Source organism: Bidens hawaiensis, unplaced genomic scaffold, assembly GCF_021521415.1.
Source record: "Bidens hawaiensis isolate Kalapana, Puna unplaced genomic scaffold, B.hawaiensis_p1.1 tig00012230_1, whole genome shotgun sequence".
NCBI lineage: Eukaryota > Viridiplantae > Streptophyta > Magnoliopsida > Asterales > Asteraceae > Bidens > Bidens hawaiensis.
The window spans coordinates 478,055-498,344 of NW_027491989.1; the positions used below are offsets into that span (position 1 = coordinate 478,055).

The following is a 20,290-nucleotide window of genomic DNA, read 5'->3' on the forward strand; positions in this document are numbered from 1 at the left end:
TAAGAAAACAAACAAAAATTATAAAATTATCTTATTTAAGCTGAAAAATAAGTTTCTACTTTTAAATAAATTGATTTATTACCAAAGGTTTTAATTATATTTTTGATCCAAACGTGAAAGGTAGTTGAGGATCCATACCTGAGTATTAAGTTCTTGCTTAGTTGTTTCGATTGCTTGTTGCTACTGTTCGATTCATATGTTTAACATGTGTTTATCTCCTTCTTTGATAAGCTAAAACTGTGGCCGATTTGTACAATCCATTTAATTCAAACTCAAAAGTTACGACCCATTTAATTTGCACAACTCATTTAATAACCTAATCACAAAACCGATATTAGTGATTTTAGAACCAAACCCGTTTTCCATAATAGGGTCCGGTTCCAATTTATATACCAGCCATTTGTCTGTTTCAGTTCTAGTTATGACGGTTCCGACCCACTGCACAAATATATCCATCAAATTTATCTATCAATCATATAATATTTGTCCGTAGATCTTTATTTCGATGTGTACAATCATATTGGCTGTCCTATACAATTACATTACATTTGTTGCCTTATTCATGAACGCTATATTCCCGAGTTCCATTTAACAAAGGAAAAGAAAGGGAAAGAGAGGAAGCTTGTTTTCCCGAGTTTCATTAAATGAAAGAAATGAAAGGAATGAATAAAAAGTATGTTCCCGAGTTTCATTTAAATAAAAAAAAGAAAGGAACGTTGTGGTTTTGTAACGCAAATTCTCTCTCCACTTTGGAAGGAATTTAATGGATGGAAAAGAAAGAAAAAATAATTAAAAAGGAAAAGAAAGGAAAGAAATAAACATGTTTTCCTTTATTTTTTCTTTCCTTTCCTACATAGTTAATTATTGAAATTTTTTATTTAAGGGTTTGAAAGGGAAAAAATAAAAAACTTTTTCTTTTTTCATTATTGAGTTTTTTCTTTAAAAAGAAATAAAGGGAATGGAAATAAAAGTTAAAGTTTTTTTCCTCAAAAACTTTTTAGTCAAATATGGTTTGATTGTGAAGGAAAAATATATATTTCATTACAATATTATTAATTTACCCTATCTCAATGACATGGTTGCTGTTGCTATGAGGACATAGATGTAAAATTACAATTTTTTTCCTATATTTTTATCCGATCTAATTCAAGAATGTAATTAATGATGTGTTTAGGATTCCTTATTTAAGAAAAAAAATGTCTTTTTGTGATAAGGTAAAAAGGTATTATGGGTTATCATTAAGGGGTTTTCAAAAAAGTGTTGGATTAATATAAGACTATAAGTTGTTTTTTAAAAAGTGTTTGGTTTAACTTATTGAGGTAAAATGACTAAAAAGGACATTTTTTTATGGCAATGATAGGTGGTTAAAGAGTTGGGTGGAATGGGGGATGAGGGTGTAATGGGAAGTTGTATTGATAAGGAGATAAGTTAGGAAATCCTAACTTATTGAAAACTTAGGGGGGGTGTTTGGGATTCCTTATTTTGCCTCCTTATAACTTTTCATTAAGTTAATAAGTTACAAAAGTGTAATTTATGGAACTTTTCCTCTCACGGTATAAGCAATCCCAAACACCTTATTACTTTTCCAAAAGTTTATAAGTTATAAGTTGGTAAAAATAAGCAATCACAAACACCCCCTTATATTTTAGCTTAGTAGATAAGGAGAAGGGAAAAAGAACTTTTGTATTCAAACCCAGTTTCCCGAAGTCAACAAACCCACATGTCATGTGATTGATAATATCAGATATCATCTGTTGGTTCTAAAACCCCAGAGTTGGTAATGCAGATCAATCAATATCAATTCAATTCAATTCAATTTCAACACGGAGTGTTAATTAGCCACATGACCTGCTTCACACCTCCAAACCACAGCAGCTATAAAATGAACAATCGAATAATATCATCCAACAGTACTCATCACCATGAAGAACCACCTCTTACTCTTCACATTCTCCTTCATTCTCTACTCAAACTGCGCGTTCGCGCATTCCACAAAGCTCCATGCAGACGAATGTAAGCTTTCGGTTTCTAGTTTCACTGGCTACTTGATTTTAATGGCAATTGTTTTAAACTTATTTGATCAAGTAATTAGGCCTCTAAACGAATCAAACATTCGATGAACCATTCGGCAGGAAGTCCGTTTATGTTTCTTTATATAATAAACTAACTTTCGTTCGTTTATTTTTGTTCATTTATTGATTTATATCCGTTTTTTTTATGTTTGTTTACATATTAATATAAAATAATTAAATATTATCTGGAAGAGCTATCTACTTAATGGTTTTATATTTTTTTATTTGTGTTCATTTAAGTGTCTTCATATAGATCCGTAGAAAACATTACTATAGAGGGGAGGAGGGGTAGATGACGACCGAAATTGACTTGGGATGAGAGGATTAGGCATGATTTGATAGACCTAAACCTCTCCGAGGACATGGTTGAGGATAGGAATTCGTGGAGAAGTAGAATTAAAGTTAAGGATTTTTAGAAAGAATTGAATACCTTAGGGCTTAGACTTAACTTATTTACGTCGCATACCATAATGGTATTTCCCTTACATATATTATTATTATTATAATTATTATTAGCTTTTATATAGCTGTTAAACTGTGATCTTATTATTAATATTATTATAATTAGTAGTAGTTTGTATATAACTGTTAACTTTGATTTCCTTTATTTTGCTTCATACACATGTACTTAGAGCCGAGGGTCTCTCTGGAAGCCACCTCTTCATTCCTTTGGATGGAGGTACGGTGTGCCTACATCCCACCCTCCCCAGACCCTACTTATAGCTTTGCTGTCGGTGGGATTTTACTGGGCATGATTGATTGATAAGTGTCTTCATATATGTTCGTTTATGTCTGCTTGTGCTCATTTACATTTGTTCATATATGTTCATTATGTTCGTTTATCTTTGTTCAGTTATGTTCATTTATGTTCGTGAACTGTTCGTTTAGAATTTATACAAACGAACACGAAAATAAACGAACACGAACACAAAATATTTGTTCGATTAAGTGTTCGTGTTCGTTTAAAGTTAAATGAACGAACACGAACATGCCCTTGTTTGTGCTCATTCGATTTGTTTACAGGCATACAAGTAATCAAGACACTGAACACGGTATTTGCGTATAAATTAATAATAATAATAATAATAATAATAATAAATGAGAACGGAATACTCAGCACAATGAAAACGGAAACTACGAAACAATTAATTATAAATATAAATAAACAAAAGATAAACCAAAATTTTAATAAAAAAATAATGATAATAATTTATTATTATTATTATTATTATTATTATTATTATTGTTGTTGTTGTTGTTGTTATTATTATTATTATTATCTTGATCTTCTCCAAACCACCCCACGAGATGTTTACCGAACCACCCATATACTTTTCGTATTAACAGTTCGGGTCCTTTAAGTTGGTATTGTTCCAAGTTTTACAGATTGTTGTCGTTGTGTGTGTGAATTGGTGCAGTGAAGGTGCTGGAAAAGATTTGGAAGGAGTTAGGGTTAACGGAGGAGAAATTGTATTCTTACATGTATCTGTGCAGCGGCAAAGTGGATTTCGAAGGAGTCTCTGGTTACTGTGATTGCTCTTTCAAAAGTAATACCACCTGCAGAGTTACTAAACTGTACGTTTTCGTTGTAGTGCAACCAAGCCGAGCTCGACTAAGCTCAACCTCCAGCTCCAGCGCGGCTCATTTAACTTTCAAAAACACTCGAGCTTGGCTCGTTTCTATATTATTTATTGCAAATTTATATAAAAATTTTAGTATATATTATTTAGTTATTTTTATCATAGTTATATATAAGAAAAAGTATTAAATTAATATATATTAAATAAAATTTATATAAATACCTGGGCTTGTTTAAGCTCGCGAGTTGACTCAAGCTCGCTTATTAAATAGACTTAATTTTAGGCTCGAGCTCATCTCGTTTAACTTACAAAAAGCTCGAGCTTGGCTCATTTCTAAATCATTTATTACTTAATTTATATACTTTTTAGTTATAAATCTGTATAAAACATAATATATATTATTAAGTCATATTTATCATAGTTATATATGTAACAATAAGTATGGAATTAATATATATTAAATAAAATTTAGTAAATGCTCAGGCTCATTTAGGGTCATGAGCTAGCTCGAGCTCGATAAGTGAAGCTCGGGCTCGTGCTTGTTCATTAAACAAGCTTATTTTAGGCTTGAGCTTGTTTAAGCTTGGCTTAGTTCGAGTTTTTTGCGAGTGGATCTTGAGTAGCTCACGAGAGGCTTGGCTCGTGTACACTCCTAATTGTAGTTTCTTCTTTTTTTGTCAATATGCAATGAATCCGTATTTTTGAAACATTTGATCAATCATTTGATTAATCTCTAATCTTGGTCACATCTGACAAGTTGACTTAATTTGGTGATCAACATTTTTAGCAGCACATTTTTAATATCATATCCAGATATTTCAAATTGTATGATATTAAAAGCAATGTTAAAAAACCAAGCATACTTTTTAATCTTATTAATTTTTTAAATATTCAAAGTTTGAAGTTTTTTTCTTTTGCAATCCAGAACTATAACATCCCAGAATGTCCCAACCTTTCTTCCATCAGAGTTTGCCAAGCTTCAACACCTTCAGAGTTTGTAAGAACCATCTCTGGGCTCGATTCGACATTAATCATTAAAGGTTTTAATTTTTTTAATATAATGATCATAGTGGAATAATAATCATAATGTTTTACTAATGCAGGGATCTCAGTCGTAATTACCTCGAGGGAACCATACCATTTATATGGACCACTATGCGTTTGAGCACCCTGTACGAACCATCGGTGATTATTGCCTGCAAAACAGTTATTTTATCGTAACAATTTATCATAATATATTTTGGTTACTAGTAACATATATGCTAACTTCAAGTTATGTAAATATGCAGCTCACTCATGGGAAACCGGCTACATGGGCGGTTTCCAATAAGTCTCACCAAAATGACCACCCTTACTGATTTGTGAGCCACATCAGCACTTTTTACTTGTTATACTATCAAAAAAATAATAATAAAGTAGAATTATAAAAATATACTTCAATATTTTTGTAGGAGCATAGAAGGAAATCTATTTTTTGGAATCCTACCAAAAGAGATTGCAAACTTGAATAATTTGGAGAAACTGTACTAATTTTTTCTTTAGACACAAGCACTCGCACCCACGCCCACTGTCATGGCTACACACACACAGATATATGTATATATAGATCTTGTAAAATCTACCATATTCATGTGAAACTTTGTATTCACAGTGATCTATCTTCAAATAATTTCTTTGGAGAGCTGCCTATTACACTTTTAAACCTTACTAAGTTGACTGATGTGTGATTATAAATCTTGACTATTTTGCCCCTTACATAAATTCAACTCTCTTTTACCTCTCTTTTTGTGTAAGGAAAAAGTGTGTAAAGGTTTAACATCTTTCTTCGTTTGTGTTTTGTTACATTTTTAGGAGGATAAGTGACAACAATTTCGGCGGAAAAATACCAAACTTCATTAGCCAGTGGACACAAATTGGAAAATTGTACAAATTACATGCAATTTATTCTACCTTTTTGTTTATGTAGTTTGAAACTTGAATAACTCACTAAGGATGCATTCATTTGTAATATTTCAATATATGGTTTATGATGCAGACATATACAAGGTTGCATGTTTGAGGGGCCCATTCCGTCTAGCATCTCTGCCTTAGACTGAGGGGTGTGGGGCTTCAACGGGGGCGCTAGAGCCCCTCCGCTCGCGCCCCAGGCGCTAACACCACACCACCAGGGGCGTTAGCGGGAAAAACAAGGCAAGCGTGAGCTGGTTAGCGGGAATAGAGAGAGAAGGCACACCTTTTGATGTTTTTTGGACCGTTGGGGAGCCGAAAAAAACAAAAAAAAATATATTTTCTATATAATTATACTCCATTTCACCCATTTTTATATCAAAACTTCAAACCTTCACCCAAAATTAATTCATCTTCTCAACTTTTTTTTAAAAAAATGGCTGGAAATTGGTTCCCAAACCTTGATTCAGATTATCTTGACGACGATTTATGGTCGTCACCGCACCAACCGATGTTTTATTCGGAGCCGCAAGAATCATCCGGCTTTCAACCATCCAACACACAACCGTCTACTAACTTTGTTGTTCCGGAGACACAAGAATCACAAGGTGAAGCTACGGGACCAAAAAGACGCGTCCACCGGAAAAAACCAGTTGCAACGGACGGGTCGGGACCGGCTTCGACTCCGAGGACGAAACGGAAAGCCACTCCGTGGTCATCGGATGAGAAGGAAGCCTTGTGTCGGGCTTGGATAGTCATTTTTGAGGATCGGCGTTGCGGTAATTGTTTTAACGTTTTAAAAAAAAGATTTTTAATAAAAAAGTTAAATAAAAAAGTTAAATGGAAATCTAATTTATTTATTCATTTTGCAGCCGACTACCAACAGAGAAAGATTTTTTGGACAAAGGTTAGGGAGACGTTCTACATGCTCGTTGGGAGTACAGAGCAGAACGCCGATATGATTTCGGGTCGGTGGTCCGAAATCAGAAAATTTGTCGGCTTGTTTACTAATCTTTTCAACAGGAACAGCGGTCGTATGAGACCAAGTGGCAGTGATGATTTGGCGGTTTACAATTTCACGGTCGAAGAGTGGAAGCAGGAGTGTTTGCGGAGGTATGGGATGGTGAAGACGTGGGACGATTTAAAGTTGTGGGACAGGTTGAAAAGGTGTTCCAAGTGGTTTGAGCTGGTGGCGCCGGACTTTGATGCGGAAGTAGGGCCGAAACGGACTAAAACTAATTCGTCTGCAGCGTATAGCACTTCAACCGGGTCGGATTGCCGCGTTAGATTTGACCTAAACATTGCGGAGGAGGAAACGTCTTCACCACCGAGGAGGCGGCCATTGGGAAGGGACGCCAAGGGGAAAAAACCGGCTGAGGAGGAAGCCGTAAACATCGTCAATCTTGTTGAATCCCTCAATAAATTCAACAAAACCATGGAGGTGGTCTCTTATGACAAAAAGGAAAAATCTCGAATGAGAGATTTGGACTTTCTTACTAGAGACTTCAGTAACCTAAATCCGGTCGATCAAATGCTAATGGAAAAGCAAAAGGAACGTATCCGAAAGAGGTTGATCGAAGAAGACCAAGCCGAAGAATAAGAAGAATGTTTCTTTTCAGTACTTTAATTTTTATTTTATTTTTAGATATTAATGTGTTTTTTTATTAATGTGAGCTTTTTTTAATAATTTATGAGTTTTTTTAATAATACGTTGTTTGAATATATTTATAAAAAATAAAAAAAAATTTCGCTGGAGCCCCTGCTGGAGCCCCTCCACACCAGGGCCAGGGGCTCCAACACCCCCCTTATCCAGTTTCTCTCTCTGCCACACGTCATAATATTATTGGTTCTTGCCTCCACTAAAGCCCCCACACCCCTTAGTCTTAACACAACTAAAAGATTTGTATGCCTTTTTCTATTTATTATAAAGTGGTTAATTCATTTTTGTTTTATTTTGTCTTTTACTATATTTATCTCGTGATAGTGACTTGATAGGCGGACCGTCTACTTTCCCGCCACCAGAGCAAATGAAACAACTACAGATATTGTGAGCTTATTATATCTGTATACCAATTCCCGCTTTTTAAATTTAATATATTAATTACACAATCATGTAAACTTATGCAAGATACTTAGAAACTGTTTGATCCACGGGCCGATTCCCAACTATGTTGGGAAGTTGAGAAGTCTGCAAACTCTGTAAGTAAATACTTTTTTATGTTTGGATTATAATAATAAATTTTTTTTTAGATAAGTCCTTTTATATATAACACAAACCGAACTACATCTGGATAATGGGTAAGCGAGCAACAAGCTGCGCCGATATTCCCTTTTGAATCGCAAAGCCTATGCTACTAAATATAAATCCTTGGTTCATTGGGTTCTGCGAGTCACTATGGACCACCTTCTGCACCTGCTCCAAGAAGCGAACCGCCTCAGGAGCTAGGGATCCAAAAGTGTCGAAGGCAAATTGAATGAACACGTGCTGATTCTCCAAACACGATGTCTCATGCTTAGCAACCTTCCTAGACTCCGCTCTCAAAACCGCATGTCCTGGTACGAAGCCACTGTCTCTCAGCCCCACCAACGGGGACACCCCAGTGAGGCCAACACACGCATGCTTACCCCCTGCCCAGCTAAACACAAGAACATCCGCAGGACGCAGGGTAGATCTTCCCTCACGCGGATCAGTCAAAAAGTTAACAGGTGCCTCTTTCTTGGCTGAGATCCCGACACGTCTAAGCACATCCCATAACACATCTCTAACCCAGTCATGACGATACTTGAATCCCGGCAATTCATTACAGTGGAGGGCATGTTCACCGAATCTATCCAAACAAGCTTTTTTACAAATGGGGCATAATTCATCTGGAGGGAAAAGAGGAATCATAAGCCGGTATTTAAGGATGACTTTGTATTCAACTGCTGGCATCCATTGCCCAAGACCTTCAATGGGCACAACAGTCAAAAAATCCTGGGCATGAGCCCCCTTGAGACAAGCTAAAACTGCCTTTTGTCTCGGGGTCATATCGAATCGCTCCTCCAAATCATGTACGTGTTTACCATAAAGAGCACTCGTCAAGGTTTGTTGAGGTTTCTTGGGGGCGGTTTCCTTATCAGTAAAACCGCCTATATCAAGGTTCGAGAGAGTTGTTTCAATATTACCAAGTGCAAAAGAGTAGTCAGGATCTACCCCCGTAACACCAGCGTTTCGCAGGATGTGGTCCTGCAATTTCCACGACTGGGACCTGGAAGCCACAAATGCATATGCGGAGACATCCTCAGCCGAGAAAATTCCTAAGCTTCCGCAACGCATAGGGAAGGAAGCCAACCTCCACTGGAGGTCCCCAAAATGCGGTCCTCCACACACAACAATATCTTCAACTGCCCCCCGCAGGCCCGCATCAAAGATTGACACAGCCTCTTTGACATGTTCAGGTTGACAGGTCCGGAGCCCAAACACTAACTTAGCAACCCCCATGCACGAGCGTAACAAAATGAGCTCACTTTGGGGGTCCCTCAGGTCCGGCAGGCGTTTCATAAGTTCAACCGCCCTCAAAGCTCTTTTAGTTGTCAAAGACCGAATAAACCCTGCATCCCGACTAACCGCTCCCCCCCAAGAGTTTAACTCCCATCGCAGGCCTGCTAATCTCTCGAGGGAATAAACCCGACACTTTCTTCGAATCATCACATGACGGCCGAAAACCTCTGTTTTTCAAATATTAAGCCTAAGCCCTAGAGACGCCCCCTCTGAGCGAATAATGCCCAACGCTCTAGCGATCTGCTCAGCCTTACCAATAATAATGCCATCGTCTAAATACCAAGCATGGAAGGGCAAGGAACCGGTCCCCTGCATCCTAAGGATGAGCGGATGAAGGACCAACGCAAAAAGAAGAGGCGGGTCCCCTTAAAAGCCCCGATATGAATATCCCTACATATAAACGGGCGGGGCGGGCATATTTTCATTATTAATTTAAAAGTTAAAACACCTAACAAAACGAATTAATCAATCAATGATGATATTTTCATTCACACTTGACTCACAGCAACACACAAACACAGACAGAGAGCTAAACACTCGCCCAAAATAATCTAACAACACGATGAACCTTCACTCTCACTTTCTCTCTCATCGCCACCACACACACTGATTCCATTTCATTTCATTACATTCAAACCCTAGAACCTCATACTAATAATAATCTTTTAATAATATTTGAGATTTAATATCAAACTATATAAACTCAGATCCAAGCAATGGATGAGTTATCCAGTGATTCAACTGAACCGTATACCGGCAGTGGCAATGTGTGGGTTGAAACGACGCCGTTGAAGGTCTCCGGAGTGAGGGGATCCGGTACGAGTGGCCGCAGGAGAGGTTCGGTGCGCCCGAGTTTAGATGCTGCTTCGGATGATGTTATTCATTTGCTTCATGGCTCGGATCCGGTGAAAGTGGAGCTTAATCGCCTTGAAAATGAAGTTAGAGGTAATAATTATTATTAAATGTGTAATGTTGTCATTCATTGATTGCTAGTTTGTTTGTTTTAAGTGTTTCAGCAGAGCTAGGGTTTTGGTTGATTTTTTTCTTTTTTTTTTGTGTAGATAAGGATCGAGAACTGAGCGAAGCGCAAGCGGAGATTAAAGCGCTTCGGTTATCGGAACGTCTGAGGGAGAAAGCTGTTGAGGAGGTATTATTATTATTGTAATTATTTTGGTAATTTGATTGAATGCATATTAATGGATTAAATGGATAGTGGTAAGCTTGATTTTGTTTTCCTTTTCTAGTATATGTTTATGATCCGCAATTGTTGAATCGGTCGGTAGAATAAAACAACTGCTAGTTTTGAGTGAGGTATATGGTGTTTTAACATTGATATAGTTCATTTGATGAAAAATGTGCAGTGTCACTGTCTAGAGTTCTCTGCATTTGGTATATACTATATAGTCTATTTCATTGGATGATTGAATGCATATTGTGTATTGATTTCATTGGATGAGATGATGTGAATGGATAGTTGTAACCTTTATTTTGTTATCGTTTTCGTGTATGTTCATAGGATTTGAAATTGTTGAATCGATACGTAGAATATTATGAATGCTAGTTTTTAGTGAAGTATAAACATTTATATTCAGTGAGAAAAAATGTGCAATGTCAGTGTCTAGGGTATCCTCTCCATTTGGTATATAGTCTCTTTCATGAATTAGACATGGAACACGGTTTTGATGTTTTGATGTTTTTATTTGGTGGTTCTTGTGTTTAGGTTCGAATATGTATATCTTTGCACATATCATATATATTTGTTGTTTAGTTTTTGTTATTCGCATATGTTCAAGATATAGATGTTCTCCCTTTTGTTAATTACCTTTTTGGGTGTGTTTTTCCATGGCTAGTGAATATTGGTAATTTATTATGTGATTTATACTCAAATGATAATGTGGTCACTAAAAATTCAATCCTTTAACATAACTAGAAGTCTTGAAGACAAAACGGATGAGTAAAAGAAAGGATTACTTATATATTGTGTTTAAACGAAAATGAAATTTTCATATTACATTCTCCTTGAATCTTTTACATTGCCCATTTGAATCCATTATGTGGTTTATTGAGTTTGTATTTTGAGTTAACACTGACATGACTCTCCTATATGCCTTATCAGCTCACTGAAGAGTTGTCAAAAGTGGATGAAAAGCTAAAGTTGACTGAATCTCTTCTCGAAAGCAAGGTATTAACTGAACCATGTTTATCCTCATTAAAGATGGCTGAAGTGTCAGGTTGGTTAATAGGTCCAAACGGTTAATAATAGTCTGTTCAGGTCAAAATGGATTACCCCAAAGCTCCTTTTGTGCAAATTTTAATTCTTTTATAAATGGCTAGCGTTAGGTCTGCAAATGAACCGGACAGACACGAATGAGGCTTGTTCGTGTTCGTTTGTTTCACTTTAATCGGGCAAATGAACAAGCACGAACACTTAAAAGAACATTTTCTTGTTCGTGTTTGCTCGTTAAGAAAATGAATGTGTTCATGTTCGTCTATGTTTGTATGTTAACATTCTAAAGGAATGGTTCTTGAACTCAAACGGACATAAACCAAGACAAATGGATATAAACAAACACAGCCGAACATAAACCAACACGAGTTAAAAGTAAGCGTGAATATCCAAATTGAAGTCTAAGATACCATTATCATTACATCAAACATTTAAATTTTAAACAACTATCTAAACAAAGGCTTTGAATATATGAAAATCAAATTGATTTCAACTTATTATTACTAGTATATAAATCTAATTGAAATCTAAACAGACATAAATGAATGAACAAATATAAGCGAGCGTAAACGAACTAATGTAAACGAAAATTCCCGCAGAACGGTTCACTGCACATTCGGTTGGTTTACAGACTTATCTAGCACACTTTGGGTGACTTTCGGCCCAGTCAATTTATTCTAATCATTTATGTTTTGACCTATTTGAGCTAAAATTGACCCAAACTGACCTGTATACGTGTAGATGGATTGAAAATGACACCCAGTTCCAGTAATCTGTACTCCTTTCATTATAGCATCAGATATAACAATATGTTTTTTTGGTTACCTAGAATCTTGAAATCAAGAAGATCAACGATGAGAAGAAAGCATCAATGGCAGCTCAGTTTGCAGCAGAAGCTACATTAAGAAGAGTCCATGCAGCTCAAAAAGATGATGACATGCCACCAATTGAAGCCATCCTTGCACCTTTGGAAGCTGAACTCAAGCTAGCAAGACAAGAGGTTTGATTTCTATCTTTGACTTACTGATTCACCGATGCAGACAGTTATAACTTATAACTAATTTCAAAATAAACATTATATTCTTATGTTTTGGATTTCAGATTGCGAAGCTGCAGGATGACAACAAGGCATTAGACCGTTTGACCAAGTCAAAGGAGGCTGCTTTACTTGAAGCAGAAAGGACTGTCCAGGTGGCATTGGCCAAGGCATCGTTGGTGGATGATCTCCAAAATAAAAATCAGGAGTTGATAAAGCAGATAGAAATTTGCCAGGTCAGCAATGAATTATGAATGCCCTCAATGGCGATTCATAGTTTTTCAAAATGTTAACCTATGTTTTTTTTGCAACTTTTTCAGGAGGAAAATAAAATTTTGGATAAAATGCACCGCCAAAAAGTTGCTGAGGTGGAAAAACTTACTCAAACTGTACGTGAGCTTGAAGAGGCTGTCCTTGCTGGCGGTGCAGCTGCAAATGCTGTTAGGGACTATCAACGCAAAGTTCAAGAAATGAATGTAACACAGTTTTATTCATATTTTTCCTAGTTTCCTTCTACTGGGAATTTTGACCCGTTTACTTATAAATTGGTCTATTTGGGTTGTGTTCTATACCACAGACATAAAATTGTCTAACCTGAACACAACCCATTTAGCCCATTTATCTAAACTTGTCAAACGGGCTTGCAGATTTGCACCTAATAATCAAGTTGTAAACATGGCAATCAGGTGTAGGGGCCGTAAAAATAGGTTAAATGGCTAGTGACAGGTTAAACATGTCAACCCAAGCATGACCCGCTTTTAAAAGGGTAGATATGCAAACCCAGAACCTGATTTTTTTGTGTCGTGTCGGAGATTTCCACCCCTAGTTTATTACAGATGTAAAAAAAAATAAAAAATAAAACTTAAATGGAGAACATTTGAAAAGTCAAATGGTGTCAAACTTGCCCAATGTCTATTTATAATGGATACAACCTTCTATCATTTTTATTCTGATTATCATTCTAATAACAGTGTTTTCGTAATCTAATCAACTCATTACTTATTTATAAATAATTTGAATTGCATTAAGTGTTTGAGACTTCGAGTCAACCCAACCTGGCCGGGCTCATTTGACTCATACTAAAAGTGACTTCATTTCAACCCAGCTTTTTATATACCTGTAGGATATGCTTTGCTCAAAGTCAAAGTCAAACGGTTAAACTAACTGAGTTGGTGTTCTTTTATTAATAGGAGGAAAGAAAGACTCTAGACCGAGAGCTAGCGCGTGCAAAAGTTACAGCCAATAGAGTGGCGACGGTTGTAGCGAACGAATGGAAAGATGCTAATGACAAGGTGATGCCAGTTAAACAATGGCTTGAAGAAAGAAGGTTCATGCAGGTATTATTATTATTATTATTATTTTATTATTATTTTAATTTCCAAAGTTATTGTTTATTTATCTGTTTTCTAGTTATTTACTTGCCAATTCACCCTTTTGTTAACAGAGTGAGATGCAACAATTGAAGGACAAGCTAGCTATAACTGAACGTGCCGCAAAATCTGAAGCTCAACTGAAAGTAATATTCCTTTAGTTATTTTCCAATTATTTACATTTGTATATAGGGTGGCAATTTCTGGCGCGGCTTTAAAATAATCAGGTTTTGTGCTGAAATATCCACCAATCAGCCAATCGTTTTGACACGTTTAGAGAAAGGGGTTAGATGTATAGAAAAATGGGTTAAACGTTTAGAAAAATGGGTTGCACAACAGGTTAAACGCTTTGAAATTGGTTATAAACATGGGTTGCATAATGGGTTAATCACTTAGAAAAATGGGTTAAACAGATCATGTTTTAGACACATACAATGATATAAATATATGGATCGTGTTCGGGTTGAACAGTTCAACACACCAACCCAACACCATTGCATCCCTCATCATCATCATCATCGTACTCAGTATATCCCACCAATAGCAAAGCTATGGTAGGGTCTGAGGAGGGTAAGATGTAGACAGCCTTACCTCTACCCCGTAGGAATAGAGAGGCTGCTTCCGGTGAGACCCCCAGCTCGATGGTAGTTTTGCATCAAGCCTTGGACATAAGGCACATAACACTCAACCATTGGGACACCGGCCGATTGGTGCATGTATCCTTGTCTTTTGCCTATCAACGCTACCACATGATGCCTGATTAACCTTCCGCCACTTTTAACGTTATTTTCACGAGATTAGTAAAATAACGTCAAAATTAGTGCAATTTCACTTTAGCCCACCTGAGGGTTCACACATATACACATTATATGCGCGCACCCAAGCAGGGCATACACCATTGCATCCCTAATTTGGATTATTATCTCGTGACATTTAACTTCAATTAATTCATAAAACTACAGGAAAAATATCAACTACGACTCAGGGTGCTAGAAGACACTTTAAGATCACCAAACACCACGTGCCCTTCACGTCGCCAATCAATAGGCGGAGCCGACAACTTTGCCAAGCTGGCCTCCAACGGATTCTTACCAAAACGATCACCATCTTTTCAGATAAGATCATCGTTTCAATCTGGTTCAAGTTCAGTTTTGAGGCATGCTAACGGCACATCAAAGTCGTTTGATGGTGGGACCCGGTCACTTGAGAGGGGGAAACTTATCTCCAGTGGTGGTAATAGTCCAACTTTTAATATTGGGAAATCATGTGATGGACCAAAGGATGGTGAATCAACCCGTGATGGTTTTTTGAAAGATAGCCCGGATGAAAAACCCGAAACAGAGGATACGGTTCCGGGGTTGTTGTATGATTTGCTGCAAAAGGAAGTGGTTTCTTTGAGGAAAGCTTGTCATGAAAAGGATCAGAGCCTTAAAGATAAAGATGATGCCATCGAGGTTTTTATCTCTGTTTATTTTCGTTTTTATTTCATATTAAGTAGGGGTGAGCAAAAAACAGATTAAACGAACTGAAACAAAAAAACCTTCAAACTGAACTGAAATAATCGACCCGAACTAATAACTGGCGCTTCGGTTTTGTTTTCTTAGATAACTAAAAGTTATGGTTTGGTTTCCGCCATGCTTTGCTAGGCCAAACTGAACCAAACCCAGCTGAACTTGTTTGAATGTTTGGTATCGGGTTTGTGGCCCAACTTCATTATGTTGGGCTAAAAGTTTCATGTCCAAATTCATTAATAGGTGTTAGCAAAAGTTTACCAAAAGTTACTTTTAGGCTCGGATTCATGATTTTGGCTGATTTATTTCAGGCACAGGCTTTTCAAGACCAATTGTAGACCAACCCAAACCTAACCAAACTCATCCAAAAACCAAAAAACCGAGCCCTGAACAGTGTTTTTAAAACTGAACCCAAAGGGTTTTTTAAACCTGAAGGGTTTTCTAAAACTGAACCTGAACGGTTTTTTGAAACCATGAAACCAAACCCTAACGGTTTTCGAAAACTGAAAATCGGAAACTTTGGTTTGAGCCCAAAACAGACCCATGCACACCCCTATCATTACGTATCAACAGGCCGATTCGGAAGTGTTGGAAATTAGTGGCAGGTTCATATATCCCAATTTGATTACTAAAGCAAGTTGCAAATGTGTTTAATTGGTTAGCGTTAGCGGGCTGAGTTCCTAATTTTTAAAATCTTAATCTTAAATCTGTAGGCAGGTAGAAAACAGGCCGGCAACTGTATCCCTATCTGTTTACTAAACAGATTACTCTGTCGATTGTTGAGCTGAACCTTCTTTTGTGCCATGTCAATTTGGGTTAGGTTTAATCCTTAGCGGGTCAAAAGGGCAGTATTAGAAAGAAGTAGCTTAGTAGGAAGCGGGTCAATGTCTGCTAGTTATATATAAAAATCTCAAATTTTTTTTTTACAAAAAACATTTATTATGGTTTTAATAATAATATTATTACGCTTTCAGATGTTGGCAAAGAAAGTGGATACTTTACAAAAAGCAATGGAGGTCGAGGCGAAAAAGATGAGACGGGAAGTATCTATTATGGAAAAAGAGGTAGCTGCTATGCGGGTCGATAAGGAACAGGACAATCGGGTCAAACGGGCCTCAAGGGCTTCTTCCCACCAACTTCCAACCAAGTATGTTAATCTCCCTCTTTTTTATAGGCGTACGAACCCGTTACCGGGACCCACCATTAATCTGCTAAGCAATTGGACTAGATAAAAGACCAGATAAAGGGGTGTTCGCTGGTTGGTTTTGGGCTCAAACCGAATCAAAAACCGAGAATTTAGTTTTTGAAAACCGTTCACTTACGATTTTATTGGTTTTCGGTTTGGGTGGTTTGGTTTCATTTTTTTCGGTTTTACCAATTGGGCCTTAACTTTTTGTGCCAAAAAAAATATAAAAATAATGAATTTCTACCAATTTTTTTTGTTAGTTAATAATTTGTTGATTATTTACATTTTAGATAAATTATTAGGGTAACATTAAAAATAAAAAAAAATGGAAATCCATAAACTCGGTTTGGTTTGGTTTTCTCGGTTTTAATTATATGCAAAGCCGAAACCAAACCAAAAATTTGGTTTTTACAAAACATAAAACCAGGCTGTCGGTTTTTGTTTGGGTTCGGTTGTTTCGGCTTTATATTGTGCCACCTAAGGGTGGCAAACCCAACCCAAATGGATTGTTTTGGGTCAAGATGGATAAACTATAAAAGTAAAATGGGTTAGGATGGATCATAAAAATTCTTCAAGTGGGTCAGGATGGGTTGGAAATATACAAGTGAGTTTCATTTATAGGTTAAAATGGGTCAAAACAAAATATCCAAGTTATCCAAAATTTATCTATTTCAAAATACCCAAACTATCACGTGCGAAACAAAACTCATCCGAAACCCAAAAAACGATCAAAACGAAACAAAAACCCCGAACCGACTAAAACGAAACAAAAACGAAACTGTACCGAAATAGAAAACGACCAAAACGAAAAAAAAAAACGAGAATGAAACCGAAAATTTGACCAAAACGAAACAAAAAAAGCGAAATGCAACCGAAGAGCTAACCAAAACTAAACAAAAACACCGAATCGACCAAACCGAAACGAAACTGTATCGAAATAGAAAAACGACCAAAACGAAACAAAAAAACCGATATGCAACCGAAAAGCTAACCAAAACTAAGCAAAAACACCGAATCGACCAAACCGAAACGAAACTGAATCGAAATAGAAAAATGACCAAAACGAAACAAAAAAACCGATATGAAACCGAAAAGTTGACCAAAACGAAACAAAAAAAATGAAATGCAACTGAAAAGCGAACCAAAACAAAAATACCGAACCGACCAAAACGAAACAAAAACACCGAATCGACCGAAACAAAACGAAACTGAACCGAAATAGAAAACGACCAAAACGAAACAAAAAAAAAGCGAAATGCAACTGAAACCTGACCAAAACAAAACAAAAACACTGAACCGACCAAAGCGAAACAAAAAAAACCCGAAACGAAACTGAACCGAAATAGAAAAACGACCGAAACGAAACAAAATAACCGAATTGAAACCGAAAAACTGACCAAAAGGAAACATAAAAAAATAAATGCAATTTAAAAACCGGACCAAAACGAATCCAAAACACCGAACCGACCAAACGAAACAAAAAAACTGAAACGAAACTGAACTAACATAGAAAAACGACCAAAACGATACTAAAAAACCAATATGAAACCGAAAAACTGACCAAAACGAAACAAAAAAAAAAGCGAAATGCAATAAAAAAACTTACCAAAATGAAACAAAAAAACTGAAACGTAGCCGACCAAAATAAAACAAATGAATCGAAACGGAACAAAAAAACGAAATGAAACCGAAAAAACTGACTAAAACAAAACAACACTGAATCCGAAAGAACCGAGAAATCGAAACCGAAATCATTGAAACTGAGTAGATACCGAAACCGACCGAAATGAAAAAAAACAAAACCGAACAAAAAAAAAACCCCGAAAAACTCGAAATTGAACCGGAACAAAAAGTTTTTATTTTTTTTTATTTTTTTTATGAACGAGGAGGAGGATGGGGGAAACATTTTAGTTATTTTACATTTTTCGTTTTTTATTTATATTTTGAGTTATTATTTTTTTAATAGTTTTTTTGAATATTTTTTTGAGGGGTTTTTAAAACCCTTTGTATGTCAACATTCACTTGGGTCAAGATTTTACCCATCTTGATCCATATCCATCCTAACCCTCTGTTTTAAAAATCCATCCTGACCCATCACTCAAATCCAACCAACCCACTTCCATTGCCAGTTTGCCACCTCTAGTACTGCCACCCCTTGAAGATTATCGATTTTCTCTTTATGCTTCAAGTTTGTTTCAGTAACTGAAAATACGTGACGCTTGTTTTGATGTATGCAGGAATGTAGCACGAGCAGGAATATCCCGAACCGCCCAATGACAAAACAAGGAGCAACTATTGTTATTACCTTTGTTTCTAGTTTTGCTGTACCCATGGTTGTGTAGGTCAGGTCAGGTCTGGTCTGGTCTGGTCTGGTCGAGTCGAGTCAGGTTGTGAAAATGGAAAAACAAGAGAGAAATGGGTGATGGGTGGGTCTGACTATTTGTGTAGAAGAGATGAGCAGGTGGGAGTGAAGCTTAGCTAACCCTTTTTTTCTCACTAGTAGTATTATTATTGTTTTGGTTGTGCTTTTTTGTGGTTAATGCTTCTGCTCCCTTTAATTTAGTACAAATATACTTCCAAGTTCAATCTAATGTAGGATAATTTGGGGTCTCTAAAATGATTTTAGTCAACAGAAATTAACTTTAGTTAATTGGCAAAACAACGTTTTTAACTTCCATACTTTATTGCAATAAAAATCAAACTTGTATTTTGTTAATTTTAAGTTTTTAACCCAATATTTGTGTCATTTGACAAACTTAGAACTTTTGATTTATGCTGGCTTTAATTATATCAGAATCCTTTCATTTTAGATAATAACAATTATACATATGATGTTAGCCTGTTTGGTGGATTTAGGATGTCACACATTATATCTAATTCCAGGTTTGTGAAATAATGGTTAAGATCCCAATGGTCCATTTTAGTAGAAATCATTCAATCGGTAACTGTCCAAGACTTTCTTAGCTAGTGTGATTAGAGTTGCACCAAAAACCCGAACCCGGAATCGGACCCGAAAAAAATACCTAGAATACACGAACCTGTACCTGACCCTATCCATAGGGTACGGATAGAGTATGCATGTCAGTACCAAAACCTGTTCCCGAATCGGACCCGTTTTGTACCCGATAATACCCGAAAACCGTAACCAGTTCCATACCTGGAATTGGGTTTTTCCGATACCCGAAACCCGGTTTTTCAAACATCCGAAATTACCTGAAAAATAACCGAAAAACACCGCTAAAAAGCGCAACCCCTTAAATAACCAATCTATACCCGAAAAATACCAAGAAAAAAGCCGAAAAACCCGAGAATAGGGTTATTTCAATACACAAAATTAAGGTATTCAAATACCCGGTTTAGAATACCAAGTACCCAACCCGAACCCGAAACGTAGGGTATGGTTTTTAGAGACAATACCCAGACCCGAATCCGACCCGGGTATTGCCAATACCCGATTTTCCAATACCCGATCATACCCAAACCCGGTTCCATACCCAATACTGAGTATTTGAAAAACCCGATTTGTGCACCTCTAAGGGTGATTGGTCATATATGACAGTAGATTTTACAAGAATTACTTCAAACTAGTATCAAGCCCTACCGCGTTGCGACAAGTGCGTAAAACTATGCAAAGGAGCACCCATGCCACACCACCGTCATCGACTACAAACACCATAAAATACTCATATAAAAAAAGGAATAAAAAAACGAATGAAAAGTAGATGTGAAAACGTTTAAGCGCGCACAAGAAACGTAAAACATAGAAAACAATAACTAAGTTGATCTAAGATCAGCGCGTTGCGACAGAGCCGTTAGCCAT

General features: G+C 36.6%; 2 protein-coding genes across 3 annotated transcripts; both read left to right on the forward strand.

Annotated features, from left to right (window-relative positions):
• Positions 1 to 4,528: 4,528 nt before the first annotated feature.
• On the forward strand, positions 4,529 to 5,748 carry LOC143540430 (uncharacterized). The gene is made up of 7 exons (XM_077033494.1): positions 4,529 to 4,649; positions 4,756 to 4,824; positions 4,942 to 5,013; positions 5,104 to 5,175; positions 5,304 to 5,375; positions 5,504 to 5,575; positions 5,688 to 5,748. The coding sequence occupies exons 2-7, from the start codon at positions 4,808 to 4,810 to the stop codon at positions 5,746 to 5,748; spliced, it is 366 nt and encodes a 121-aa protein (XP_076889609.1). The 5' UTR covers positions 4,529 to 4,649; positions 4,756 to 4,807.
• Positions 5,749 to 9,699: 3,951 nt separating this feature from the next.
• On the forward strand, positions 9,700 to 18,810 carry LOC143540438 (microtubule-associated protein 70-1-like). Of its 2 annotated transcripts, XM_077033501.1 has the most exons (11): positions 9,700 to 10,085; positions 10,202 to 10,287; positions 11,257 to 11,322; positions 12,197 to 12,367; positions 12,469 to 12,639; positions 12,724 to 12,879; positions 13,594 to 13,740; positions 13,848 to 13,919; positions 14,736 to 15,227; positions 16,259 to 16,431; positions 18,708 to 18,810. In XM_077033501.1, the coding sequence occupies exons 1-11, from the start codon at positions 9,857 to 9,859 to the stop codon at positions 18,745 to 18,747; spliced, it is 1,803 nt and encodes a 600-aa protein (XP_076889616.1). In that variant the 5' UTR covers positions 9,700 to 9,856; the 3' UTR covers positions 18,748 to 18,810. The 2 variants fall into 2 exon arrangements, with proteins under 2 accessions (XP_076889616.1, XP_076889615.1); XM_077033500.1 differs by lacking the exon at positions 18,708 to 18,810 and having other exon boundaries at positions 16,259 to 16,678.
• The last annotated feature ends 1,480 nt before the right edge of the window (positions 18,811 to 20,290 follow it).

Bases quoted from the DNA above. Each gene is read 5' to 3' on its own strand.
- LOC143540438 (XM_077033500.1), top strand. From the start codon at position 9,857: ATGGATGAGTTATCCAGTGATTCAACTGAACCGTATACCGGCAGTGGC. The intron at 10,086-10,201 runs GTAATAATTATT...TTTTTTGTGTAG, and splicing joins CCTTGAAAATGAAGTTAGAG to ATAAGGATCGAGAACTGAGC. The intron at 12,880-13,593 runs GTAACACAGTTT...TTTTATTAATAG, and splicing joins GCAAAGTTCAAGAAATGAAT to GAGGAAAGAAAGACTCTAGA.
- LOC143540430 (XM_077033494.1), top strand. The intron at 5,176-5,303 runs GTACTAATTTTT...TTGTATTCACAG, and splicing joins TTGAATAATTTGGAGAAACT to TGATCTATCTTCAAATAATT. The intron at 5,576-5,687 runs GTACAAATTACA...TTTATGATGCAG, and splicing joins TGGACACAAATTGGAAAATT to ACATATACAAGGTTGCATGT.